At 45.3% G+C, this 24,036-nt stretch overlaps 1 protein-coding gene across 1 annotated transcript; it reads right to left on the bottom strand.

The window, feature by feature from the left end:
• Window positions 1-6,966: 6,966 nt before the first annotated feature.
• Window positions 6,967-8,193, bottom strand: CLDN3 (claudin 3). Its single transcript, XM_081053691.1, has one exon. The coding sequence runs from the start codon at window positions 7,987-7,989 to the stop codon at window positions 7,327-7,329; it is 663 nt and encodes a 220-aa protein (XP_080909817.1). The 5' UTR covers window positions 7,990-8,193; the 3' UTR covers window positions 6,967-7,326.
• Window positions 8,194-24,036: the final 15,843 nt, after the last annotated feature.

Raw genomic sequence — 24,036 nt, 5'->3', positions numbered from 1 at the left:
GACTTTACTTTAAATTTTTTACTCCATACTGTTTTCCACAGAGGCTGTACCATTTTACATTGCCACCAACAGTCCACAAGGGCTCCAATTTCTTCATATCCTTGCCAACAATTTTCTGTTGTTTTGATAATAGCCATCCTAATGGATGTGAAGTGGTATCTCATTGTGCTTTTGATTTACATTTCCCTAATGATTAGTGATATTGAGCATCTTTTCAGGCCATTTGTGTATCTTCTTTAGAGAAACATCTGTTTAAGTCCTTTGCCCATTTTTGAGTCAGTTATTTGCTTTTTGTTGTTGAGTTTTAGGAATTCTCCATATATTCTGGATATTAACCCTTTATCAGCTATATGGTTGGCAAATATATTCAAACACCATTCTGTGGGTTGCCTTTTCATTCTTCATACTGTCCTTTGATGCACAAAATTTTAAATTTTCATGAAGTCCAATTTGTCTGTCTTTTTCTTTTTTCCCCTGTGCTTTTAGTATCATATCCAAGAAATTCCATGTTTCCCCAAAATAAGACCTAGCTGGACCATCAGCTCTAATGCATTTTTTAGAGCAAAAATTTATTATAAAATAAGACCAGGTCTTACATAACATAACATAATATAATATAAGACTGGGTCTTATATATGATATGATATGATATGATATGATATGATATGATATGATATGATAATACCAGGTCTTATATTAATTTTTGCTCCAAAAGATGCATTAGAGCTGATGGTCCGGCTAGGTCTTATGTTCAGGGAAAAACAGTTGTTGCCAAAGCCAACGTCATGAAGGTTTTGCCTTATTTTATTCTAAGAGTTTTATAATTTTAGTTCTTATGCTTAGGTCTTTAATACGTTTTGAGTCAATTTTTGTATGTAGTGTTAGGCAAGGATCCAACTTTATTGTTTTGCATGTGGATATCCAGTTTCCTCAACACTGTTGAAAAGACTGTCTTTTCCTCATTGAGTGTTCTTGGCATTCTGGCTGAAAATCATTTGACCAAATATGTAATAATTTATTTCTGGGTTCTCTGTTCTTTTCCTTTGGTCTATTTGTCTGTCTTTATGCTAGTACCACACTGTTTTTATTACTGTAGCTTTGTAATATGTTTTGAGACCCATAAGTGTGGGTCCCCCAACCTGCTGTTGTTTTTGATTATTCGGGTCTCTTGAGAGTCCTGAATATGAATTTCAGGATGAATTTTTCTATTTCTACAAAAAAAATGACATTGGGTTTTGATAGGGATTTCCTTGAATCTGTAGATTACTTGGGTAGTATGAACATCTTAGCAATTTTAGGTCTTCCAATCCATGAACATGGGATGACTTTCCATTTATTTGTGTTTTCTTTAATTTCTTTTGGTAATGTTTTGTAGTTTTCAGCGTACAAATCTTTTACCTCCTTGGTTAGGGTTATTCCCAATTATTTTATTCATTTTTATGCTATTGTAAATAGAATTGTTTTCATAAATTCTTTTTCAGTTTGTTCATTTAATTTATATTTTTTATGCAATCAAATCTGATCATCTCTTCTTTGACTCTGGTTTTTTTGTCTTGTTTCAGTCTTATGAAAGTATTTTTCTGTATTGTCTTCTAGTTCTTTCATAGTTTTGTTTTGTGAGACCTTTAACCCTATTTAAAATCCTTCCAGTCCCTTAGTCCCAAATGATTCTTAGAAGCCCACCCAGACTCCATGGCATGCCTTAAGAGGCCCTGCATTCCCAATGAATTGCCAATTCCCTAATGATGATTAGGACTTGGATAAAAGGGAAGGCAGAAGGAGTGGGGCAGTAAAAGGCGCAGAGACTGGAACAGCAGAATATGCTTAGAGGAACAGCCCCAGCTCTATTGTTGGGTCTGGAAAGGAGGCAGTGAAGGGCTTGGAATGCCAGGCAGAAAAATTTGGATTGAATTGTAACTCCATGTCCCTACTGAATTTTTTCAACCTTTTCTTTTATTTTCCTATATACAAATTTTCTACTTCAACCAAGTTGGCCTTCTGGTCACACCCATGCATATTGTTTTTGTGCCTTCTTCCTTGCCTTTGCCCAGTCAGTGACTCCTGCCTGGAAGGCCTTCTCTTAGCTCTGCCCATCTAAAACCAACTTATTCAAGACCTGACTCATGGACCCCTCCACAGAACCTTCCCAGACCGTTACAGCTCTTTGTGACCTCTGAGTACTTCTGGAACCAAACTGCTGTTCCTTGATTACACGTAAGACACCCATTTTCTTCAAATTGCACCAGGGGCATGGGCCTTGTTTCTCCTTTAGCAAATGTCAGCTCCATGCTGGGCATTCTGCTACACTTGGGACATAAACAAAGGTGAACAGGAGGCATAGGACCCCTCCCCCAAAGAGCTAAGGATGTAAGGGCAGGAGAACAACAAGAGGTGATTCTGGCACAGAGTGACAAATGCCATGGTGTAGTCCTGGATACATGAGACTCTGTGGGAACAGGCCGGGTATCAGGGAAGCTTCCCTCAGCTGAGACATGAAGTGACCTCCAAGCTTGCCAAGAAGGTGAAGAGGTGAAGGTGGAGACACTGTGCCCAGAAGAGAGATCACCTTGTGCTGAGGGTCCAGAGAGTGCAGGGTTTTTGAGGAAACGAAGGAGGTCTAATCAGGTTGGGCCTTGGTGGCAGTGGGACAATATGGAGAGTGCAAACAGAAACAAAGGCAAGCATGGCTCTGGCCTCGCAGGACTTCTTAAGGCATGCCACGGAGTCTGGGTGGGATTCCAAGAGCCATTTGGGAGTAGGGGACTGGAAGGATTTTAAGTAGGGGAGTGCTATGGTCAGATTCAGGACCGTGTCCCTCGGGAAATCACTTGGTTATTCTGAGGCGAATGGCTTGGAAAGCAGCATGGCTGGGTTGGGATTGAGGAGAGGGAGCCTGGAGGCAGGAGATCCTCTCAAGGCTGTTACAGAAAGGTGGTTGCGGCCTGGTTGGAGTCATGGCAGTGCAAGTGGGGAAGAGAAAGGTTGACAAGGTTCACCGGTGAGGGGCTGGTAATTGACAAGAGTTGGCAGGGCCTGAAGCCCAGTCACATCAACTTGTGAGCCTTGGTGGCTTCACTGTGTAATGCCTACTTTGCAGGGTTCTTATGGGGATAAAATAGAGCAAGGACTGTATCACCTCTCTGCAGGTGAGAGTAAGAGGTGGACCATGACTTGCCCAAGGTCCCTCAGCGGGCACCAGAACCAGTGCTCTGGCTCTCTTCTTTACCTGCTCTGCACAGCATACTTGTCTTGGCACACATGACCTTAAATGGAGCCCTGGTAGGGGAGGGAGGAGGAAGGTACTGTCTGTTCTTCCAGGTCTGCCGCAGACCTTGAGGGAGCCACAATAAATGCAGTGTTTGATAAAGCATTTGGCTTTTGGTCTCCGTAGCAGGAAGAGCTAGAACAGGTGTGGCAAGACCACGGAAGCCTGCAGCACCACAGTGGGAGGTAGGGTGGGACAGAGCCCCAGGGCCTGGCAGGGGGCTCCAGGGCTGTGGATTTTGAAATCTGGGGACTTTCTCAAGACCTAGCCATTTCTCTCATGTTCCCAGGCACCTGCCTGGCTGAATACACCAAAATATTTACTATACTTACGTTAATTAAGGTCCTACTGTGTGTCTAGCATCATACCAGGCACTTTTCATACACAATGCATTCATTTCACAAGCTGGTGCTGGCCTGCACTGGGTGCTGCAGACAGAGAGAAACTCGGGACAGTGACCCTGACCTTGGGAGATGACCTTCTCATGGGGAAATCTGACAAGAAATGAAACAACTCTTTGTAGTATGCGCTGTGATGGGATGAGAAGAGGCCACGTGGGAACCCAGAGAATGACTTAACTAATCCCAGCCCAGTGCTACTATCACACCCATTTTGTAGATGAGGAAACTGAGGTCCAGAGGAGGAAACTGCTCTGCTTTCCTGGTCAGTTTGGTTCTGACTAATTTTCTTCTGTGAGGTGTGATAAAGATGAAAAAGACAAGTTAGAGAGGCCCTCATGGATCATCTGGTCCAATCCCCTTGTTGAAATGATGGGGAAACTGAGATCCAAAAGGGGAAGGGAATTGCTCAGAGTCACAGGAAAAGGAGCAGAACTAGAAACCAGCCTACTCCTAATCCAGGGTGTTCCTTGACCCCAAATGCCATTCTTTTTTCCAGCTTTCTGAAGAACTCCTGTGACCCCTCATGTGGGTCTCTCCTCAGCTTGTGTTCTGTATGCTGAAAATTCCACCACCTCTCTTTAGGACCTAATCTCCAGAAAAGATAAGAGGAGGTTGAGTTAGGACATCCTGAAGCCAGGCAAGGATGCGTGTGCTTGTTCCATGTAGAATCGAGTAGGATACATCACGACCCCCCAGGTGGCCCCAGGGGAGCCCACGCTTGGGGAGAGACCAGGGAGCCCGGGGAGGGTCCAGGGCCCCAGAGTTCTTCCCACCGGACCTGAGGATCGAGGATCGGGTCTGTCTCCCTTCTCTGCCACATCCCTCTAGCTTGGGGGCTGATGGGGGCGGGGGCTGGCTGGCTCTGGGCCTCAGGCTGCAGCTCTGCCTGTCCAGGCTGCTCTCTTGAAGCTGGTGGTAAGTAATAAACTTCATCCTGCCTGCAGGGCTCTCTGGGACAAAGAAGCCTCCTGGTACCTCTCAGTTCTGGCTTGGGCCAACCCGGCTCCCTGGCTTCTCTGGCCGGAGACTATGGGGGGTGAAAGCAGATGCAACCCCTCTGCCCATCCCCCAAATCCTATCTCAGGCAGGCCCAGAGAACATTTCTCCCCCCAGTATCCTCCCTCTTACCTATTGCTAAGCCTCCTCCCTCTCTGAGCCCCCTTCCCTTCACTGACCCCCTTCACTGGGTCCCCTCCCCTTCACCGGGCTCCTCCCCTCACTGACCCCCCCATTATGCCCCCTTCACCTCACTGAGGCATCTCACACTGAGTCCCTCTGCCTTTTCTGAGCCCACATGCTCTCTCCAGCTCTCCCTAGGACCCATTTCCATCAGTTGTCTTCCTCACCTTCATATTCATGTTTCCTTTCTCCCAGGCTAGAAGAGTGGTTCCCAAAGGGGAACCAGTTGGAGAGAGAGTAATGGCAACCCCAAGTCCTTTACTGACTCTCACAGAGGATGACCTACAGCTCTTATTATTTATATTAATCTACTTCCTTTTCCTTGGGTCATACAGGGTGACAACATGTCAGTTTCCTTAACTAGAGGAAAACGTTTTGGGAGCTAAGTGGAATATTCTACTGCAAAATCTGGCTGCCATGGGGACCTTTTGCTTTAGCTTTGCTGCAGGCAAAGAAGTTCGAGATACAATAATTTTGAAATAACTTAGAGTCTCCCCAATCCCAAATACCTGTCCCATGACCCTCATTCCCCATCAAGTTGCTAACTTGACCTAGATTTCCTTTATGTGCAAACCTCTGGGAAGCAGAGTCTACATGTTCTGTTTTTGCTTCTCATCTCTCACTCACGTTTCTGTCCACTGTGTCTGCCCCCACGTCTCTTGTGAAGGCCACCAGTGACCACCTCGCTGCTTTTAATCCCATGGCTGCTTCTCAGGCTTCATCTTGCCTGACCACTTTTGCAGCCTTGGACACCATGGCTAATGTCTGCCTTCTTGAATCTTTTTTTCTCTTTGGTTTCTAGACTGACCTCATCTACTCCCTTGATTTCGGTTCCCTTCCACATGCTAACAACCAAGTTGACCACTCCTGAGTTCCAGATCTTTACATGTGTCTGGCCACTTCGTGGGCATCTCTGCCTAGTGGTCTTACAGGATTTCCAAATTCTGTACACTCAGAACTGAAACCATCCTCTTGCCCTGACAACCTGGCCTCCTATTTTGGTAAATGGCACCACCATCCAATCACCGACCTAGGACGGAAAATTAGGGTTCTACTTCTTCCCTCCCCCTCACCCCACATATCCATATCCAAATGATTCTCCAGTCCTGCTCATCTTGTTTCTGTCACAGCCCCTGCCGGGCTCTGCCCCCAGCCCCACTGTGCCTGCCTTATTTCTGCACTGCAGAGTCTCACATCAGGATGGCTATGTAACCCCTTAGATAGTCTTCCCCCTTCATTGGCCTCTTTGAAAACCAGCTCCGCAGGGGCGCTGGAGAGGTTATTTTAGAGCATAACTAACCAGGTGCGTCCCTTCCATGATTCCCGCAACACCAGAGAAAGGTCCAAAGTCTGTCATTCCGCCCATGAAACTCTCCATGCCTTGGTCTTCTCTGGGCCACTGGACCTCTTCATCACTTCCTCTCTCACGGTACTATCCATCCAGCCATGTGGAGTCTCTATTTCCTGGCCCTGGAGACAGGCCCCCTTTCCTACTGCCTGAACCTCCTTCATTTTCTCTAAGATGCCAGTGTTTCCCCACCTGGTTTACCTCCAGCCTAAGAGTGTCACCAGAGGATTCTGAGCTCCTCCTCTTTCCCTTCCTCCTGGCTCCCAGGAAGAAAATGAGGCCCCTCACTCATCTTTCCTTCAGGTGAGAAGATTCTGCCCAGCTTTACTTTTAGTAAAAAACAATAGGCCTTTTTGTTCTGCTTTTCCAAATATGAAATCATAGCATTGAATATGCTCTTTCATGCGGCACAGGGGAAATTCGGATGTGCAGCCACGCTGTAGAAAACCGATGCTGCAAGCACAAACCCAAATGGCACAGCCTGGAGAAGAGGGTCCCTGGCCCCTCCCCCACCCCATGCCTCTCTCTGCCACAACACGCTGGGGGTGCCCAGGCCTGTCTCTCTGGATTGGTCCTCAATCCTCTGAATCCCTAGTGAGTGAGCCAAATGCCCACCTAGAGAGCACCCAGCTCAGTTTACAATCCCACTTTCTTGGTTACCGAACCTCTGTCCCTCTAAACTTCATCCCCAGCAGAATCCAGCCAAGGCCAACCCTTGCCGGGAGGTGGAGACTTGTCGGCGGTGCTCAGGACAAGGAGGCGCCGGCAACTGCAAAACGAAAGGCTTTTATTAAAGAACATCAAGCGGCCCTTTTCAAGACTGCCCGTCTCTGCCCAACGCGGGCTTTGGGGCCGCGGCCCACGTGGGAGGGCAAGTAGCGGGGCCACTCGACCCGGTGCTCCAGAGGCGGAGGTTTCATTGTCTATGCGGGCTGGTCCCCGGGCTCCGCTGTCCCGCTTCCTGTCCCCGAACGGGTGGCAGCTGGGGAAAAGGGACGCTGGGCTGGCCCCTCCCCGTCCCGCGAGACGGGCTGCCTGACATCTGGGTGGGCTGCTCTCCCACGCAAGGCGGCTCGCTGGACTGATGGGCGCTCCAGCGCGTGGGGCTGGGGGGGTCTACGCGCGGTTGCCCCTCAGACGTAGTCCTTGCGGTCGTAGGCGGTGCCGGTGCCGGTGCCCGGCCCCGTGGAGCGCGGCGCCGAGTAGAGGATCTTGGCGGGCGCATATTTCTTCTCGCGCGGCGGGCACGAGCAGCAGAGCAGCGCGCCCCCCAGCAGCTGCATCGCGGCGGCCGCCCAGCCCACGTACAGGCCGGCGCCTATCTCGCGCTTCTGAGCGTCCGGCACGAGGGGGTTGTAGAAGTCCCGGACGATGGTGTTGGCCGACCAGGACACCGGTATGAGGGTGAGCAGGGCGGCCAGCAGGAAGAGCACGCCCGCCACGATGGTGATCTTGGCCTTGGCAGTGTCGTCCTGCACGCAGTTGGTGCACTGGGCGCCCACGAGCGCCACGAGGAGCCCAAATGCAGCCAGCAGGATGGCGACGACGAGGAGGGCCCGGGCCGCCTGCAGGTCCTGCGGCAGCGCCAGCAGCGAGTCGTACACCTTGCACTGCATCTGGCCGGTGCTCTGCACCACGCAGTTCATCCACAGGCCCTCCCAGGTGATCTGCGCCGTGATGATGCTGCTGCCGATGAAGGCCGTCACGCGCCACATGGGCAGCGCGCAGCACACGATGGTGCCCAGCCAGCCCAGCACGGCCAGCGAGGTGCCCGTGATCTCCAGGCCCATGGACATGGCTGCCGCGCCAAGGCCGGCTCTGCCGGGAGGCACCGGGTGCGGGGACGACGAGGGGCTGCGGGCGCCGACTCGCGGACGCCTGGACGCACGGACCGACGGACCGCGCGCTCGCTAACGGCTGCGCTCTGCCCGCTCGCGCGGCGGCTGCGTCGTCTGCACCTGCCTGTGGCTTTGTGAACGGGCGGCGGCGACTGGGCTGGCCCTGCGTGGGGGCCGGTTGGTCTTAGATCCGTGCCCAGCTCTCCGGCGGGGGTGGGAGGGGCAGGCGGGGCGGAGCTGCGTCCTCCCGGGCCCGGGGCAGTGACGTGGCCCCTCTTCCCACCTTTGCGGAGCGCCCGAGAAGAAAGGACTCCGCCCTGGGTGGCGCGCAGCGCAGGGCTGTGTGGGGGTGGGGGTCGGGAGGGGGCGGGGCCTGGGCGGGGGCCTGAGCCCCAGGCCCCTGCTCCGCGTCCCTCGCTGCTCTGAAACCAATTCCTGGAGGTCGGTCCAGGATGGTGTGCAAATCACAATCTACTTGACGATCCCTCGAGCCCCCGCCTTTTCGGCGCCTTTGGCACGGGCGGCGTGGGCAAGGGGTCGCTGCCAACTGCCTGGGATCTGAGCGGACTGGAAGGACCGGGGGGGCGTGGCCGCGGCTGTTTTCCGGACTGGGCCGCTGCCCTCGGAGCTGTGCACCTGCTCCTGGGTCCCTCCGGCCTCCGAGGCAGCGCTCGCCGTGCCAGATCCCAGCCTGATTCAGGACCATGCGGTTGCCAGCCCTGGAGGTCTGGGCTCAGCAGCCTGGGACCTTCCCCAAAGCCATCCGGAACATGCCCCTGAGCTACTGCTGAACTCCAAGTCTCCTCCAGCCTCCCTGCAGCTTCCTGAGCTCCTGTCCCTCGCGGTGACTCTGGATCCTGGCTGAGCTGCTCTCCCCTCACAAAAGCACCCCCACTCCCTTACTGAGTCCCCTCCTCTCACAGAGCCCTCCCTGTCTGTCCTCCCTCTGGGCCTCAGTCAGTGCTGAGATACACCTTAATGAAGAGGTGGCGAAAGAGATTTGACCTGGGCAAAAATGGGAAGTCAGAGACACTACCTGCAACGTCCTTGCTCCCACACCTGGGCTACTCCTCACCCTGCTTAGAGCCCTTCAGAGCTGGCCGTGGACGTGCCTGCCCCCGCCCCTCCCCCACGTCTCTCTTTCTCACACTCTAGCACTTGGATGCCCTGGCTATTCCTCCAGCGTGCCACATGCTCTCACTTCAGGGCGTCTATGTCTGTGACAGTGAGACAGTTGCAGATAACCACATGGCTCACTCCGTTCATCTTTCAGGTATTTGCTCCCAGCAAGGCCTTCCCTGACCACACTATTTAAAATTACAACTACGCACTCCACAGTCCTGTCCATTTTTCGCACTTTATCTTCTCAGCATTTAACACCACCTGTTATACTCTATATTAGTCTTATTTGTTTTTTATTGTCTCTCTCTGCTCCAGTGTGTCACCTCCATTGGGACAGCCAGAATGTCCCCAAACTGGCAAGGATTTCTGCTGGTTTTATTCACCGCAGTATCTTCAGTTCCTAGAACAGTGTTGAGTACTCAAGAGAAAGTTGGTTTCATGACATGAATGAAGGAAAGGCGTCACTTTCTTGTGTTCTTGCAACTTTGCCGGCCTGGGCCCCCCTACAGACATAAATGACTGATAATGGGACACAAGTGTGTTACCTGAATCAGACGGCTTTGTAATCTAGTAGAAACCAGGGGCACTTCCAAGCTAGATAAGATACTTCATAGAGCCGGACCTAGAGGTTTTTCTGGGTTTCTTCACAGCTCTCAACTCACAGGCATGTAGCCTGTGTTCTTTTCTATAAGTGCCCAAGCCTTGGGGTGATAGAAGAGTAAGGCAAACAGGGCCAGAGGCCCACGGAAACCAGGGTCCTACTTCTTGCAGGAGCAAAGGTCTTGGGCGGGGCCTGTTGGGGCTAGGCTGGGCAGGGCTGGGAGTGCCAAGCCTGAGGGCCCAGCTGGTGCTGGGTGGGGGCTGCCCTGGAGGAAGTTCGTGGAGCCTAGGTCTGTTTCAGTGGACCGCTGGCTGCTAGTTTCCTGGTTAGTGGGGGTGGCTTTCAGTCCGAAGGGGCGCAGAACCCCCAGGCATTGTGACTAGGCTTGTTGGGGGGCTGAGGTTCGGTCCTTTGGGCCAGAGATTTTGTGTGAACATGTCTTCATTTCTATGGGATAAATGCCTAGGAATGCAATTTCTGGATTGTATGGTTGTTGCACATTTAGCTTTTTAAGAAATTTTCAAACTGTTTTCTAGAGTTGCTGTACTATTTTACATACCCATTAGCAATGTGTGAGTGAGCAATCCAGGTTTTCTGCATCCTCACCAGCATATTGTCACTATATTTTACTTTAGTCATTCTGATAGGTGTGTAGTGGTATTGTGATTTTCATTTGCAGTTCTTTAGTGACTAATGAGGTTAAACATCTTTGTGCTAATTTGTCCTCTGTATATCTTCATTGAATTGTCTCTTTGTGTCTTTTGTTTATGTTCTAAATGGATTGCTTGCTCCCCCCACCCCCTTCTTCTGCCTCTCCCCACCCCACACTCCAGTTCAAGCCGTTGTTTCTCAGTCTAGTTGTGTAGAACACAGCTCCTTGACCCATGCTGGTATTATGAGTCTTGTGCTCCCCTCCCGCCCTCCCCCCGCAAGGCAGTAGGTCGCCAGTCTTTGGTGGGCCGTTCTCAGCACCTCTTGCCAGCTGCTGGCCACTCACGATGGCTGCTGGCCACTCATGGCATCACACGGTAGCCCGCCATAGCACTTACCCCAACCTCTGGCTGCTCATTGCAGCCCAGCTTCAGGGAGAGCTATTGTTCACAATCTTAGCTGTAGAGGGCGCAGCTCACTGGCCCATGTGGGAATCGAACCTGCGATCTCCATGGCGTTAGGAGCCTGGCGCTCCAACCACCTGAGCCAACCGGCCAGCCCCTCTTGCTTTTCTTTTAACTGTTGAGATTTGAGTTTTTTATATATTGTATTTGTTGAATGTGTTGAATATGTGGCTGGAAAATATTCTCCCACTCTATAGCTTGTCTTTTTGTCCTCTTAACAGAGTCTTCCACAGAGCAAAACTGTATTTTTATGTTTTATTTTATACATTTATTTTGTATCCTGTGACTTTGCTGCATTCAATCATTTTGGGAGTTTTTTTTGTGTGTGGATTTTTTAGGATTTTCAACATAGACTATCATGTAATCTGCAAATAAGGATAGATTTATTCCTTCCTTCTTTCGTATCTGTATACCTTCTCTGTCTCTGTCTCTGTCTCTGTCTGTCTGTCTGTCTCTCTTGCGTTATTGCGCTGTCTAGAACTTCTAGCACTAGTTGAATAAAAGTGGTAAGAGCAGCCATGCCTGGAATAGACCCCACTTGATGATGGTGTATAATTCTTTTTATATATTGCTGAATTCTATGTGATAATATTTTGTTAAGGTTTTCTAAGTTTACATTTATGAGAAATATTGGTCTGAAGTTTTCTATTTTTGTACTATATTTGTCTAGTTTGGGTATTAGGGTGATACTAAATCAAATAAGTTGGGAAATGTTCCCTCCTCTTCTATTTTCTGGAAAAGATTATGTAGAAATGATATTAATTCTTATTTAAAATTTTGTAGATGTGATGTTTAATTTTATGTGTCAACCTGACTGGGCTAAGGGATGCCCAGATAGCTGGTAAGACATTGTTTCTGGGAGGTCTGTGCGTGTGATTCTGGAAGAGATTAGTACTTGAATTGGTAGACTGAGTAAAAAGATCACTCACCAGTGTGGGTAGGCATCATCCAATCCATTGGGAACCATCCAATCCAGTGGAACAAAAAGACGAAGGAAGGGTGAATTCCCTCTCTTTCTTCTTGAGCTAGCGTCTACCTTTTCCTCCCTGGGACATTCACACTCCTGGTTCTCAGGCCTTCAGAACTGAACTGAATTAAACCACCAGCTTTCTTGGCTATCCAGCTTGCAGATGGCAGATTGTGGGACATCTCTGCCTCCACAAATGCGTGAGCCAATTCCTGTAACAAATTGCTTCATATATATCTATATACCAAGGGTGCCAAAAAATATATATATACACATTTTAAGAAAGGAAAAAATTGTATTAATATATACTAATAACAAAAGATGAACACAATTCACGTTTGACTTTTGCAATTATAAGAGGTGCTCAAAGTGGTTACCATCAGCGTCCAGATACTTCTGATTATGACAAACTACTGCTTGAACAACATTGACCAAAGTGTTAATATCTCTTAAAATGTATATACATTTTTTGGCACCCCCGATATATGATATATAGATATATATGCAGTGTGATCACAAAACATGGTGAATGTTTAAATACAAAAATTTGCCATTAACCCTCTCACAATACTCCTGCCCCCGGCCTCTCCATACCCTTCACCCCTCCTTTGAACACACTTATCCCATCATTCTTGCCACTTTTTGAAGCAGTTATGGATGTTCTCTTTCATGAGTGTCTTTAGTTGCGCTGTCGTGGCTGTCTTGATGTCCTGAATTGATTCAAAATGTTTACCTTTCGTGGTCATTTTGACTTTGGGGAAAAGCTAGAAGTTGCATGGTGCCAGATCTGGTGAACGAGATAGATGAGGACACACCGTAATGCTTTTATTTGACAGAAATTGCCATACCAGAAGCAATGTGTGACATGGAGCCTTTCCATTGTGATCACAAAATATGTTGAATGCTGCTGCTGAGTGCCATCCGACAGAAAGGCAGGGATCTTCAATACGGGAAGTGGTGTATCTAACCCTAATAACAGTGTGTGACAAGTTTCAACTTGTTCGGTGCAGTCAGTCTGGTATAAGCTATGGTTGAGAGAAAGTGTGTTTTAAAGTGTGCTGTAAATCATCATCATGACAACGCTCCGTGTCACATATCGCTTCTCGTATACGGAATTTCTGTCCAATAAAAACACTACATGTGTGTCCTCATCCACCTTACTCACTGGATCTGGCACTGTGTGACTTGTGGTTCTTCTCCAAAGTCAAAATGATTCAGGACATCGAGGCAGCCACGACAGCACAACTAAAAACGCTCACGAAAGAGGACTTCCAGGGCCGGCCCGGTGGCTCAGGCGGTTGGAGCTCCGTGCTCCTAACTCCAAAGGCTGCCAGGGTTCGATTCCCACATGGGCCAGTGGGCTCTCAACCACAAGGTTGCCAATTCAATTCCTCGAGTCCCACACGGGGTGGTGGGCAGCGCTCCCTGCAACTAGAAACAGCAACGACCTGGAGCTGAGCTGCGCCCTCCACAACTAAGACTGAAAGGACAACAACTTGATTTGGAAAAAAGGCCTGGAAGTACACACTGTTCCCCAATAAGTCCTGTCCCCCTTCTGCAATAAAAAAAAAAAAAATTAAAAAAAAAAAAAAAAAGGAGGACTTCCAGAACTGCTTCAGAAAGTGGCAAGAACGATGGTATAAGTGTGTTCAAAGTGAGAGGAGTATATTGAGGGGGATTAATGGCAATGTGTCTTTTACTGTAATAATTTTTTTTTTAATTTAAACTTTCACCATATTGTTTAATCACACCTCATAGATATACTTGCATATCCTATTAGTTCTGTTTCTCTGGAGACCCCTGTTTTTGAGTGTATAACTTTGTATAGCAATTTTAGTGATTGTTCTGGACATTACATTTTATATATATACATAACTTATCACAGTCTATTGGTGTCATAATTTCAAGAGTTCAAGTGAAGTATAGAAACTTTACCTCCCTTTATGTTTCTTTACCGTCTCCCATTTATAATCTAATTGTCTTAAATATTTCCTCTCTGTATATTTAGAAACACATCAGTGTAATAATTTGTGCTTCAACTGTCAAGCATAATTTAGAAAACTCAAGAGGAGAAGGAAAACCTATTGCATAAACCTGTTTATATTTTTACAAATATATATAACTTCTATATTTTTAATTGCTTGAATTTGGCTACTATTTAAGTATAAAAGCAATGCCTGTTTATATAGGAAAATTAAAATAGAAAAGAACATTAGAACAATTATAATCCTATCCACTTAAAGGTACCATTACTGACATCTGTTTGTATAAGTCCCAAGACACTTTTCTAGTCATTTATTTTCAAAAGTGGGATCTACTAGAATGTAAGCTTGGTGACCCTGGGGACCTTGTCTGTCCGCACCACCACTGTATTTTCAGTACGAGAATACTGTGATGCCCACCAGAGAGCAAGCACTAGGTACTTGCTAAATGAATACTATCCTATTGTACTACTGTGTTTTTGTTTTGTTTTGTTTTGTTTTGAGGGGTTTTTTTTTGTTTTTAAAGGAGGGCACAGCTCACAGTGGCCCATATGGGGATTGAACCAGTAACCTTGGTGTTATCAGCACCATGCTCTAACCAACTGAGCTAACTGGTCACCCCTGTACTACGGTTTTATAACATACTGTAATTAAAATTTTATTTAATTAAATTAAAAAGTTTTACTTTTTTATTGTGGTAAAATACCCATAAAATTTACCATCTTAACCATTAAGTGTATCATTCAGTTGTACTAAATACATTCATATTGTGCAACCATCACCACCATCCATCTCCAAAATGCTTTTCATTTTGCAAATCTGAAACTCTACGAGATCTGACAATTAAGTTTGCAAACTCACCCTAGAAAAAGTGCTACATACCTCATTGCTGAATATCACTACGGTCACCTTTGAAGTGCTCCCCTTGGGAAGCTATGCACCAATGCCAGCACCTAGTCCACCCTTCAAAGCCATTTTGGAACTCTTTTTCTGGAATGGCCATCACAGCTATTATCTTATTACACTTTATATCCTGAATATCATCAAAATGTCTTCCTTTCAGTATTTCCTTTACCTTTGGGTAAAGAAAGAAGTCATTGGGGGCCAGATCAGGTGAGTAGGGAGGGTGTTCCAATACAGTTATTTGTTTACTGGCTAAAACCTCCCTCACAAACAGTGCCGTGTGAGCTGGTGCATTGTCGTGATGCAAGAGCCATGAATTACTGGCGAAAAGTTCAGGTCGTTTTTGCCTAACTTTTTCACGCAGTCTTTTCAGCACTTCCAAATAGTAAACTTGGTCAACTGTTTGTCCAGTTGGTACAAATTCATAATGACTAATCCCTCTGATATCAAAAAAAGTTAGCAACATTTTTTTGACTCTTGATTTGGACTGAAGGAACTTTTTTGGTCGTGGAGAATTGGCTGACTTCCACTGTGCACTTTGACGCTTTGTTTCAGGCCCGTGTTGGTACAGCCATGTCTCATCATCAGTAATAACATGGCCCCAAACATCGTCTTGCCTCTCCAACAGGTCTTGGCAAACTTTGACTCTCCTTTGCTTTTGTTCATTGGTGAGCTCCTTCGGGACCATTTTTGCACACACCTTTCTCATGCCAAGATTTTCAGTTAAGATTGTCCTGTTTCTCTATCGACGTTTACTTGGTCTGCTATGCTTCTCATAGTCAGCTGACAATTTCAGCACACAGTTCGACGAATTTTTGCAATGTTTTGTCAATTCTGCTTGTTACTGGACAACATGACCTCTCCTCATCAGGACACATTCTCTCCCTTCAGAAAAACGTTTAATCCATTTGTACACTGCCGTTTTCTTTATGGCATTATCTCCAGAAACTTGGACTAACACATCCCTGATTTCACTTCCACTCTTGCCAAGTTTAACAAGAAATATAATGTTTGTTTGTTGCTCTAACGCAAGCTCAGACATTTTCTCTACAGCACACGAAAACGTGCAACAACAATAGTGAATGCCACTCAGCAAGACACCGCCACATGTAGACACAAACACAGCTGTGAGACACTGATATACCAAGGTTATGAAACCTTACCGATCTGTTTGTACAGTGCTGCCAGTGTAAGCACGTGGTGGCAAGTTCACAAACTTAATTGTCAGACCTTGTATACTCATTAAACACTAATTCCTAATTCCTCCTTTTCCCCTTCCCTGGCTTTGGCAACAACCATTCTACTTTCTATTTCTATGAACTTGGCTATTCTATGCTGTATATAAGTGGGATCATACAGTATTTGTTTTTTGTTACTGGCTTATTTCACTTAGCATAATATCCTCAAGGTTCATCCATGTTGTAGCATGTATCAGAATTTCCTTCATTTTCAAGGCTGAATAATATTGCATTGTATGTATATACCACATTTTGCTTATCCATTTATCTGTCAATGGACACTTGAGTTGCTTCCACATTTTAGCTACTGTGCATAAAGCTGCTATGAACATGGGTGTACAAATATCTCTTTGAGACCCTGCTTTCAATTCTTTTGGGGGTATACCCAGAAGTGGAATTGTTGGACAATATGGTAAATTTATTTTCAATTTTTTGAGAAAAACGCCATGCTGTTTTCCACCGTAGATGTACCATTTTACATTTCCTTCACAGTGCGTAAGGGTTCCAAATTTTCCACATCCTTGTCAACATTTAACAAATTTTTGACATTAGTCATCCTAATAGGTGTGAAGTGGTATGTCATTGTGGTTTTGATTTGTATTTCACTAATGATTAGTGATATTGAGCATTTTTTCATGTGCTTATTGGTCATTTGTATATCTTCTTTGGAGAAACACTTATTCAAGTCCTTTGCCCATTTTTGAATGGTTTTTATTGTTTTTGAGTTTTGGGAGTTTTATATATATTCTGAATATTAATTCCTTATCAGGTATATGATTTGTGAATATTTTCTCCTAGTCCATGAGTTGCCTTTTCACTCTGTCCATAGCATCCTTTGATGCATAAAATTTTAAAATTTTCATCTAGTCCAATTTGGCTGTTTTTTTCTTTTGTTGCCTGTGCTTTGTTATCATATCCAAGAAATTGTTGCCAAATCCAGGTTGTGAGTTTTGGCCTATGTTGCCTTCAAAGAGTTTTATAGTTTTATTTCTTATCCTTAGGTCTTTGATCCATTATGAGTTAATTTTTGTATATACTGTTAGGTAAGGGTCCCATTTCATTCTTTTGCATATGGATATCCAGTTTTCTCAACACCATTTGTTGAAAAGACTGCCCTTTCCCATTGAGCGTTCTTGGCACCCTTGTTGAAAATCATTTAAACATATATGCAAGAGTTTATTCTAGGCTCAATTCTCTTCTGTTGGTCTATTTGTCTGTCTTTATGCCAGTACCACAGTGTTTTCATTACTGTAGCTTTGTAATAAATTTTGAAATCAGGAAATGTGAGTCCCCCAACTTTGTTCTTCTTTTTGAAGATTGAATTGCTCATTTGTGTATAACCTTTATTTTTGCTTACCATTTTATTTTCTTTTCTGATGTTCTAGGGTTACTTCTTTTATCATTTCCCTTCTGTTTAGAAATTTATTTTAGCTCTTTTGTGACAGTAGTTCTGCTTGTGACAGATAAGGTAATTTCCCTTAATTTGCAAATGTCTTTTTTTTTTTAATTTGCAAATGTCTTGATTTTTCCTTCATTCCTGAAGAATATATTCACTGAATATGGGATTCTACATTCTTTTCTTTCAGCACTTGAAAAATATTGTGCCGCTTTCTCTGGCCTCCATGGTTTATGATGAGAAATTTACTGTCATTCTAATTGTTTTCCCTTATAGGTAAGGTGTTATTTTTCTCTGGCTACTTTTAAGATATTTTCCCCCTCAGTCTTTTGTTTTCTGAAGTTTAATTATGGTATTTCTTGGTGTGCATTTCTTTGGGTTTATCCTGTTTGAGATTTGCTTAGCTTCTTAAATCTGTAGGTTTATGTCTCTTGCCAAATTTCGGGAGTTTTCAGCCATTATTTCTTCAAATAGTTTTCCAGTTCTGGCCTCTTTCTCCTCTCCTCCTGGGACTTTGATGACACAAATGTTAGATCTATTGTTATCATCCCACAGACTATATATACATGTTCAGTTTTTTTTTTCTTTAGTCTATTTTTTCTTTGTTGTTCAGATTGGGTAATTTCTATTGTTATATCTTCCAGCTCACTGATTCTTTCCTCTGTCCATTCCTTTCCACTTTTAAGCCCATCCACTGAGCTTTTTTTCCCCAATTATTTTACTTTTCAATTCTAAACTTCTATATGGTTCTGTATATCTCCTATTCCTTTGCTAAAATGTTGTATTTTTCACTTATTTCAAGTACATTAATGATTGCTTCTGTAATCATTTTATATCATGGGTGGTTTAAAATGATCTCTGTCAGGGAATTCTAACATCTCTGCCATCTCAGTGTGGCATCTATTGATTGCCTTCTTTTATTCAGTTTGAAATCTTCCTGGTTCTTAGTATGATGAATGATTTTCAGTTGAATCTGGGGCATTTTTGTATTATGCTCCAAGAGTATGGATCTTATTTCAACCTTCTGCTTTATTTTGACACTGCAGGAGAAGGATGAGGGGCTTTCTCCTATTGCTAGGTAGAAGCAGAAATCCAGGTTCTCCATTTGGCCTTGATTGACATCTGGGGCAGGGGAGGAAGGTGGCTCCTTGTTATTACTGGACAGGGGTGGGAGTTCCAGCCGCCCAGATGGTTTTTACTGATGGCACGGTGGGAGTAGGCTTCCCTGACCCCAACCCAGTGCGGACTGGGTGTGGTGCCTTTTTACTACCTGGTGGGTGTGGAAGGCTAGACTCCCCATGTAGTCTCCACTGGCACTGGGGGGGAGTGGGGGTTGTGATACCACCTTGGTGGGGGTGTTGAGGTGCTTGTTTACAGTCTCTTGAGGGAAGTGTAGGCTCTCCACCTGGCCTTTGCAGTGTGGGTGGGGTAGGGCCACAGTTTTTTTTCTCTAGTGTTTGGCTAGAGTACAGTGGTTATTGTCTAAAAGTTTTCTGTCTTTTTAGGCTGCCGTTTTCCGGGTCCCTTAACTAGAGAAAGCATGTTTTTTTGGGACTTTTTATTTCTGTGCCTATTAGTATCTTCCAGTTGCCTGCTTCTTCAGTTCCATGTCTGGGATGGATATATGAGAGAAAAAGAAAACCCAGTGCACTCGCCATGTGTCACAAGGAGCCCAAAGGCGGCCAGCAGGATGGTGACAATGATGAGGATGTCACACATCCTTGGGTCCAGAGGTCCCTAGCTAATCTGCCTTCTCTCCACCTTTCAATCTTCTCTTGTTTGTTTTTATTGATAAAGTCCTGAGGTTTTCATTGTACCTGGCAGAAGGAATAGGGAAACACATGTCTGCTCCCTTTTCTTGGAAGTGGAAGTCGCCCACTTATTGTCTTTCAGTTGGCTTTTCATAACCCATTTGGTCACTGTGACTACTTGAGTTTGAGACTCCTGGCGTTTTGGCCCTGGGTCCTCTACTGGTAACCAAAATGAGAAATAGGAAAAGGAAAAGGAAAAAAACCTACGGGAAACTCAGTTGGGATTGGCTGGGGCTGGGGGGGGGGGGGCTGCAGGAGAAAGAGGAATGTGAGACCTCAGTCCCCAGCCCCTGTGGGGTCCTGTATTCTCACCTCACAAACCTCCCTCCCAGAGAGTGGAGGGTAACAGACTCTGTTGACTTCTAAGTTTATTTAAACCTTGGGGACCTTATCATATCTTCATCCAAACAGTACACAGTTAAACAAAGCAGCTTTTGAGGCTCAAAGAGAGAGAAGTTGATTTAAGATAGGGCTCTATCAGAGATTACTCAGCCCTTTGTGCCTTTTGCTTTATCACTGATAGAGGCCTTGTTCCCCTGTCATGGCAGCCCTGTGGCACTATGTGCTCTGACTAAGCTCTAGCCCAAAGGAGAGTCTTGCTGCTGGAAAGGCTCAGATAATTTTGTGGGCTGATAAATAGCCTTGTGAGTGCCTTCCTCTCCAGCCAGCCCTGTGGCTGCTCAATGCGCCACGACCACGGTGCCCACTATGGCAAGAAAGGAGGACATGCACGGCTTTCTCTCACTGAGACCAACCCGAGTGCCCACTGGCAGTAAAATAGCACCAATCCTGAATCCAAAATAGCATCTTCCTTCCTTAGGGACCAGGTAGGTTGATGTGACCCCATTTCTCCAGATTCCTTCTGCTGTGTGGTCATCAGCAATTTGTCCATACCTCGATAGATGTTTATTTGGGGTTTGAATTTACTTTACTTGCATATCATGTTTCTGCCACTACCACTATTCATGAACTTATTAATGCTTCATATGCTGTTCTGATAAATCTTGCAATGTTGATTTTGATCTAGAAGCTGCCTTACACCAAGTATGGGGTGACGTCCTGGGAGTCTGTTCTTATCATGATCCCCACCATCTCGAAGCATTTGGCCTTGCAGGATGATGGAATGGCCTTTTGAAGACAGCCCTGGCTCCACCTGGGAGACAGCAGTGTGGGAGGTTGGACTGCCAGCTTGCAGATGCCCTTACACCTCATGCTGTTTCTCCTATAGGCAGAACACATGCATTCACAGACTTTCTCCTTCCCTGATCTGCTAAAGAGGATTCAATAATTGCCCTGGATTTCCCTCCTACCCCCTCTCACTATTCAGAAGGTGGAAGAATTGCTTGCTGCGGAAAAAGCTATGCAGCTTATATAATGAAGTGTTGAGATGGGCAGGGGAGGAACAGGGCTCTTTAGACTGGGTGTGGGAAATGGGTTTTGGGGGCAGCTTCTAGAAGATCTGCTTAGTACCAGTGTGGGGTGTGAAGTGAGAAGAGAGGAGAGGAAAGGAGGTTCTCATCGGTGTTGCAGTAGACCACATATTTCGGTATCTTGGACATCTCTCAAAAGACAAGTGTGGGGTAAGGCATTCCTATGCATTTCTAGATCATGTTCTGTGAATGTGATACCAAGCCTGGGCTGCATTAGATCTCCAGGATCTCAGTGTTATTTGTGGATCCAGGAACTAATAAATGTTCTCAGAAGACCACCAACATCCCAGACAGGATCATCAATGGTTGGGAGGGCCAGGAATGACAGTAAACTCACCTGTGTGGGAAGAGAGCATTGGCCCAGATGAGGGGCTGCAAACACTGAACTGTGGAGTGAAGGAAGGAAGGCATAAGCTGGGATCAGCTGCGGAAACCAAGATGGCAGCCCACCATCTTCTTTTATTATTTTATTTTATTTTATTTTATTTTATTTTATTTTATTTTATTTTATTTTATTTTATTTTATTTTATTTTATTTTTACATCCCTCACACCGTGAACCCCCCTCCCCCCATCCACCACCACCCCGACCTCACACCGAGCCATCACATTATACACATAAAATTATAGTTGGCATTCATTAATGTCCAGCCTCTGGTGTACAATGCCATGACCAGGCATCCACAGCATCCCTGAGGTGGTCTCCCAAACAGGACACATGTCCATCGGACACCCAACAAAATCCCCAAACACTATAGAATAAGTTCCCCAAAGTAATTCTCAAAAAACCCTGAGGCCATCCTGTGGTCACCAGCTGCCCCCCAATCCCTTCACCCTTACCCCCATCCCCAACTCCCTCCCCCCGCCCATCTAACAACTCTCGGTTTTTTTGTGTCCCCAAAACTGTTTCTGATTAGTTCATATACATATTCTTTTCTTTAGATTCTGCATAAAGTGAGATCATATGGTACTGGTCTTTCTCTTTCTGACTTATTTCACTTAACATAATGTTCTCTAGATCCATCCATGTTGTTGCAAATGATAAGATTTCTTTTTTCTTTATGGCTGCGTAATACTCCGTTGTATAAATGTACCACAGCTTCTTAATCCAGTCATCGACTGATGGGCATTTCTGCTGTTTCCATATCTTGGCTATTGTGTAAAGTGACAGCCCAGCATCTTGCTGGTAGACTGTAAAATTGCCCTCTTCCGTTTGAATATATTTTTAAAATTATGAGGTATTTCAAACACACAGGAAAGTATAAAGAATAACATAAAAGGCCGGACCGGTGGCTCAGGCGGTTGGAGCTCCATGCTCCTAACTCCGAAGGCTGCCGGTTCGATTCCCACATGGGCCAGTGGGCTCTCAACCACAAGGTTGCCAGTTCGATTCCTCGATTCCCACAAGGGATGGTGGGCTGTGCCCCCTGCAACTAGCAACGGGCAACTGGACCTAGAGCTGAGCTGCGCCCTCCACAACTAAGACTGAAAGAACAACAATTTGACTTGGGAAAAAGTCATGGAAAGTACACACTGTTCCCCAATAAAGTCCTGTTCCCCTTCCCCAATAAAATCTTAAAAAAAAAAAAAAAAAGAATAACATAAAAATACCCATAGGACCATACCACTCAGATTTAGCAAGTCTTATTCTGCTGAAGGCCCTTTCTGATCACTTCCCTTTCTGATCACTTCTCTTCCTCTGGGTACTATTCTGAAGTTGACATATCTTCCTGTTTACGTGTTTATAATTTTGTTAATTAGGTATACATCCATTCACAATACATAGAACTACCTTGTGCATTAAACATTTTTACGTAGATGGTCTTATGTTGTATATACCATTCTATAACTTGCATTTTTTATTGACCTTATTTTTTCAAAATTTACTCAACGTTTATACAAGAAGCCCTAGTTCATTAATTGTAACTGTTGTGTAGGATCCCCTGAGTGAGTAAGCTACAGTTCATATCCAATCTCTTGATGAGCATTTGGATTGTTTCCAACGGTTTTGCTATTACAAATAAGATGTGACACATATCCTTGTGAATGCCTCCAGGTGCATATGTATGAGAGTTTCTCTAGAAGTGGAGCTGCTGGATCACAGGTATACCGACATTCCACCTTACCAGATATTGCCAAATGACTCTATAAAATTCTCGTACTAATTGACACCCCCTCCAACATGTTGGAGAGTTTGTATTGCTACACATCTCTGCCAACACTTGGAAGCCTCAGATTTTTTATTGTTTTTGTCATTCTGTGGGTGTCAAGTGGCATCTTATTGTAGTTTTAATTTACATTTCTCTGATGATTAGCAACATCGAGCATCTTTCCATTTGTTTATTATTTATCTCAATGTTCTTTTCACGAGCTACTTCTTGATGGCATTTGCCTGGTTTTCCATTGGGATGTCAGTCCTTTTCTTATTGATTTAAATAATTTCTTTTTTTTTAAAGATTTTTTTTTTTCATTGGGAAAGGGAACAGGACTTTATTGGGGAACAGTGTGTACTTCCAGGCCTTTTTTTTTTCACCAAGTCAAGTTGTTGTCCTTTCAATCTTAGTTGTGGAGGGTGTCATACAGCTTCAAGTTGTCCTTACAATCTTAGTTGTAGAGGGTGTAGCTCAGCTCCAGGTCCAGTTGCCATTTTCTAGTTGCAGGGGGCACAGCCCACCATCCTTTGCGGGAGTCGAACCAGCAATCTTGTGGTTGAGAGGATGTGCTCCAACCAATTGAGCCATCCAGGAGTCAGCTCCGCTCAAGGGGCTGTGTTCAATTTTAGTTGCAGGGGGCAGAGCCCACCATCCCTTGTGGGACTCGAGGAATTGAACTGGCAACCTTGTGGTTGAGAGCCTACTGGCCCATGTGGGAATCAAACTGGCAGCCTTTGGAGTTAGGAGCATGGAGCTCTAACCGCCTGAGCCACCGGGCTGGCCCTAAATAATTTCTTTATATGTGCTGAGTACCAATCATTTGTTGATTATATGGATTGCAAATATGTTCTGCCAGACTATGGCTTATCTTTTACCATTTTCATGGTGTCTGTTGCCAGTTTCTTTTTTTTGAGGCATGAAATACATTCAGAAAGGTCCTTAAAATGCACAAATCTTAAAGGTACAGCATGGAGAAATGTTTACATTTGTATGCACCGTGTGACCATCATCCAAATCAAGATTTAAAGCACTTCCACAACCCCAGAAGGTTTCCTGGTGTCCCTTCCCTGTCCCTCTCCCCAAAGGTGGCTACTATCTAACTCCTCTCGCCATTGATTACTTTTGCTTGTTTTTGACCTTTATACAAATGGAATCACAGTGTATGTTCATCTGTATCTGGCTTCTTAAACTCAATATAATGTGTGTGAGGTATGTTGATGTTGTTGGGTGTGTCAGTAGTTTATTCTTTTTTGTTGCATAGTATTCCTTTGTGTGAATAGGTCACAAT

The sequence above is a fragment of the Rhinolophus hipposideros genome (genome assembly GCF_964194185.1).
Source record: "Rhinolophus hipposideros genome assembly, chromosome: 7".
Lineage (NCBI taxonomy): Eukaryota > Metazoa > Chordata > Mammalia > Chiroptera > Rhinolophidae > Rhinolophus > Rhinolophus hipposideros.
The sequence above is the reverse complement of the archived record's forward strand: the minus strand, read 5'-3'. Positions and strand labels throughout refer to the sequence as shown.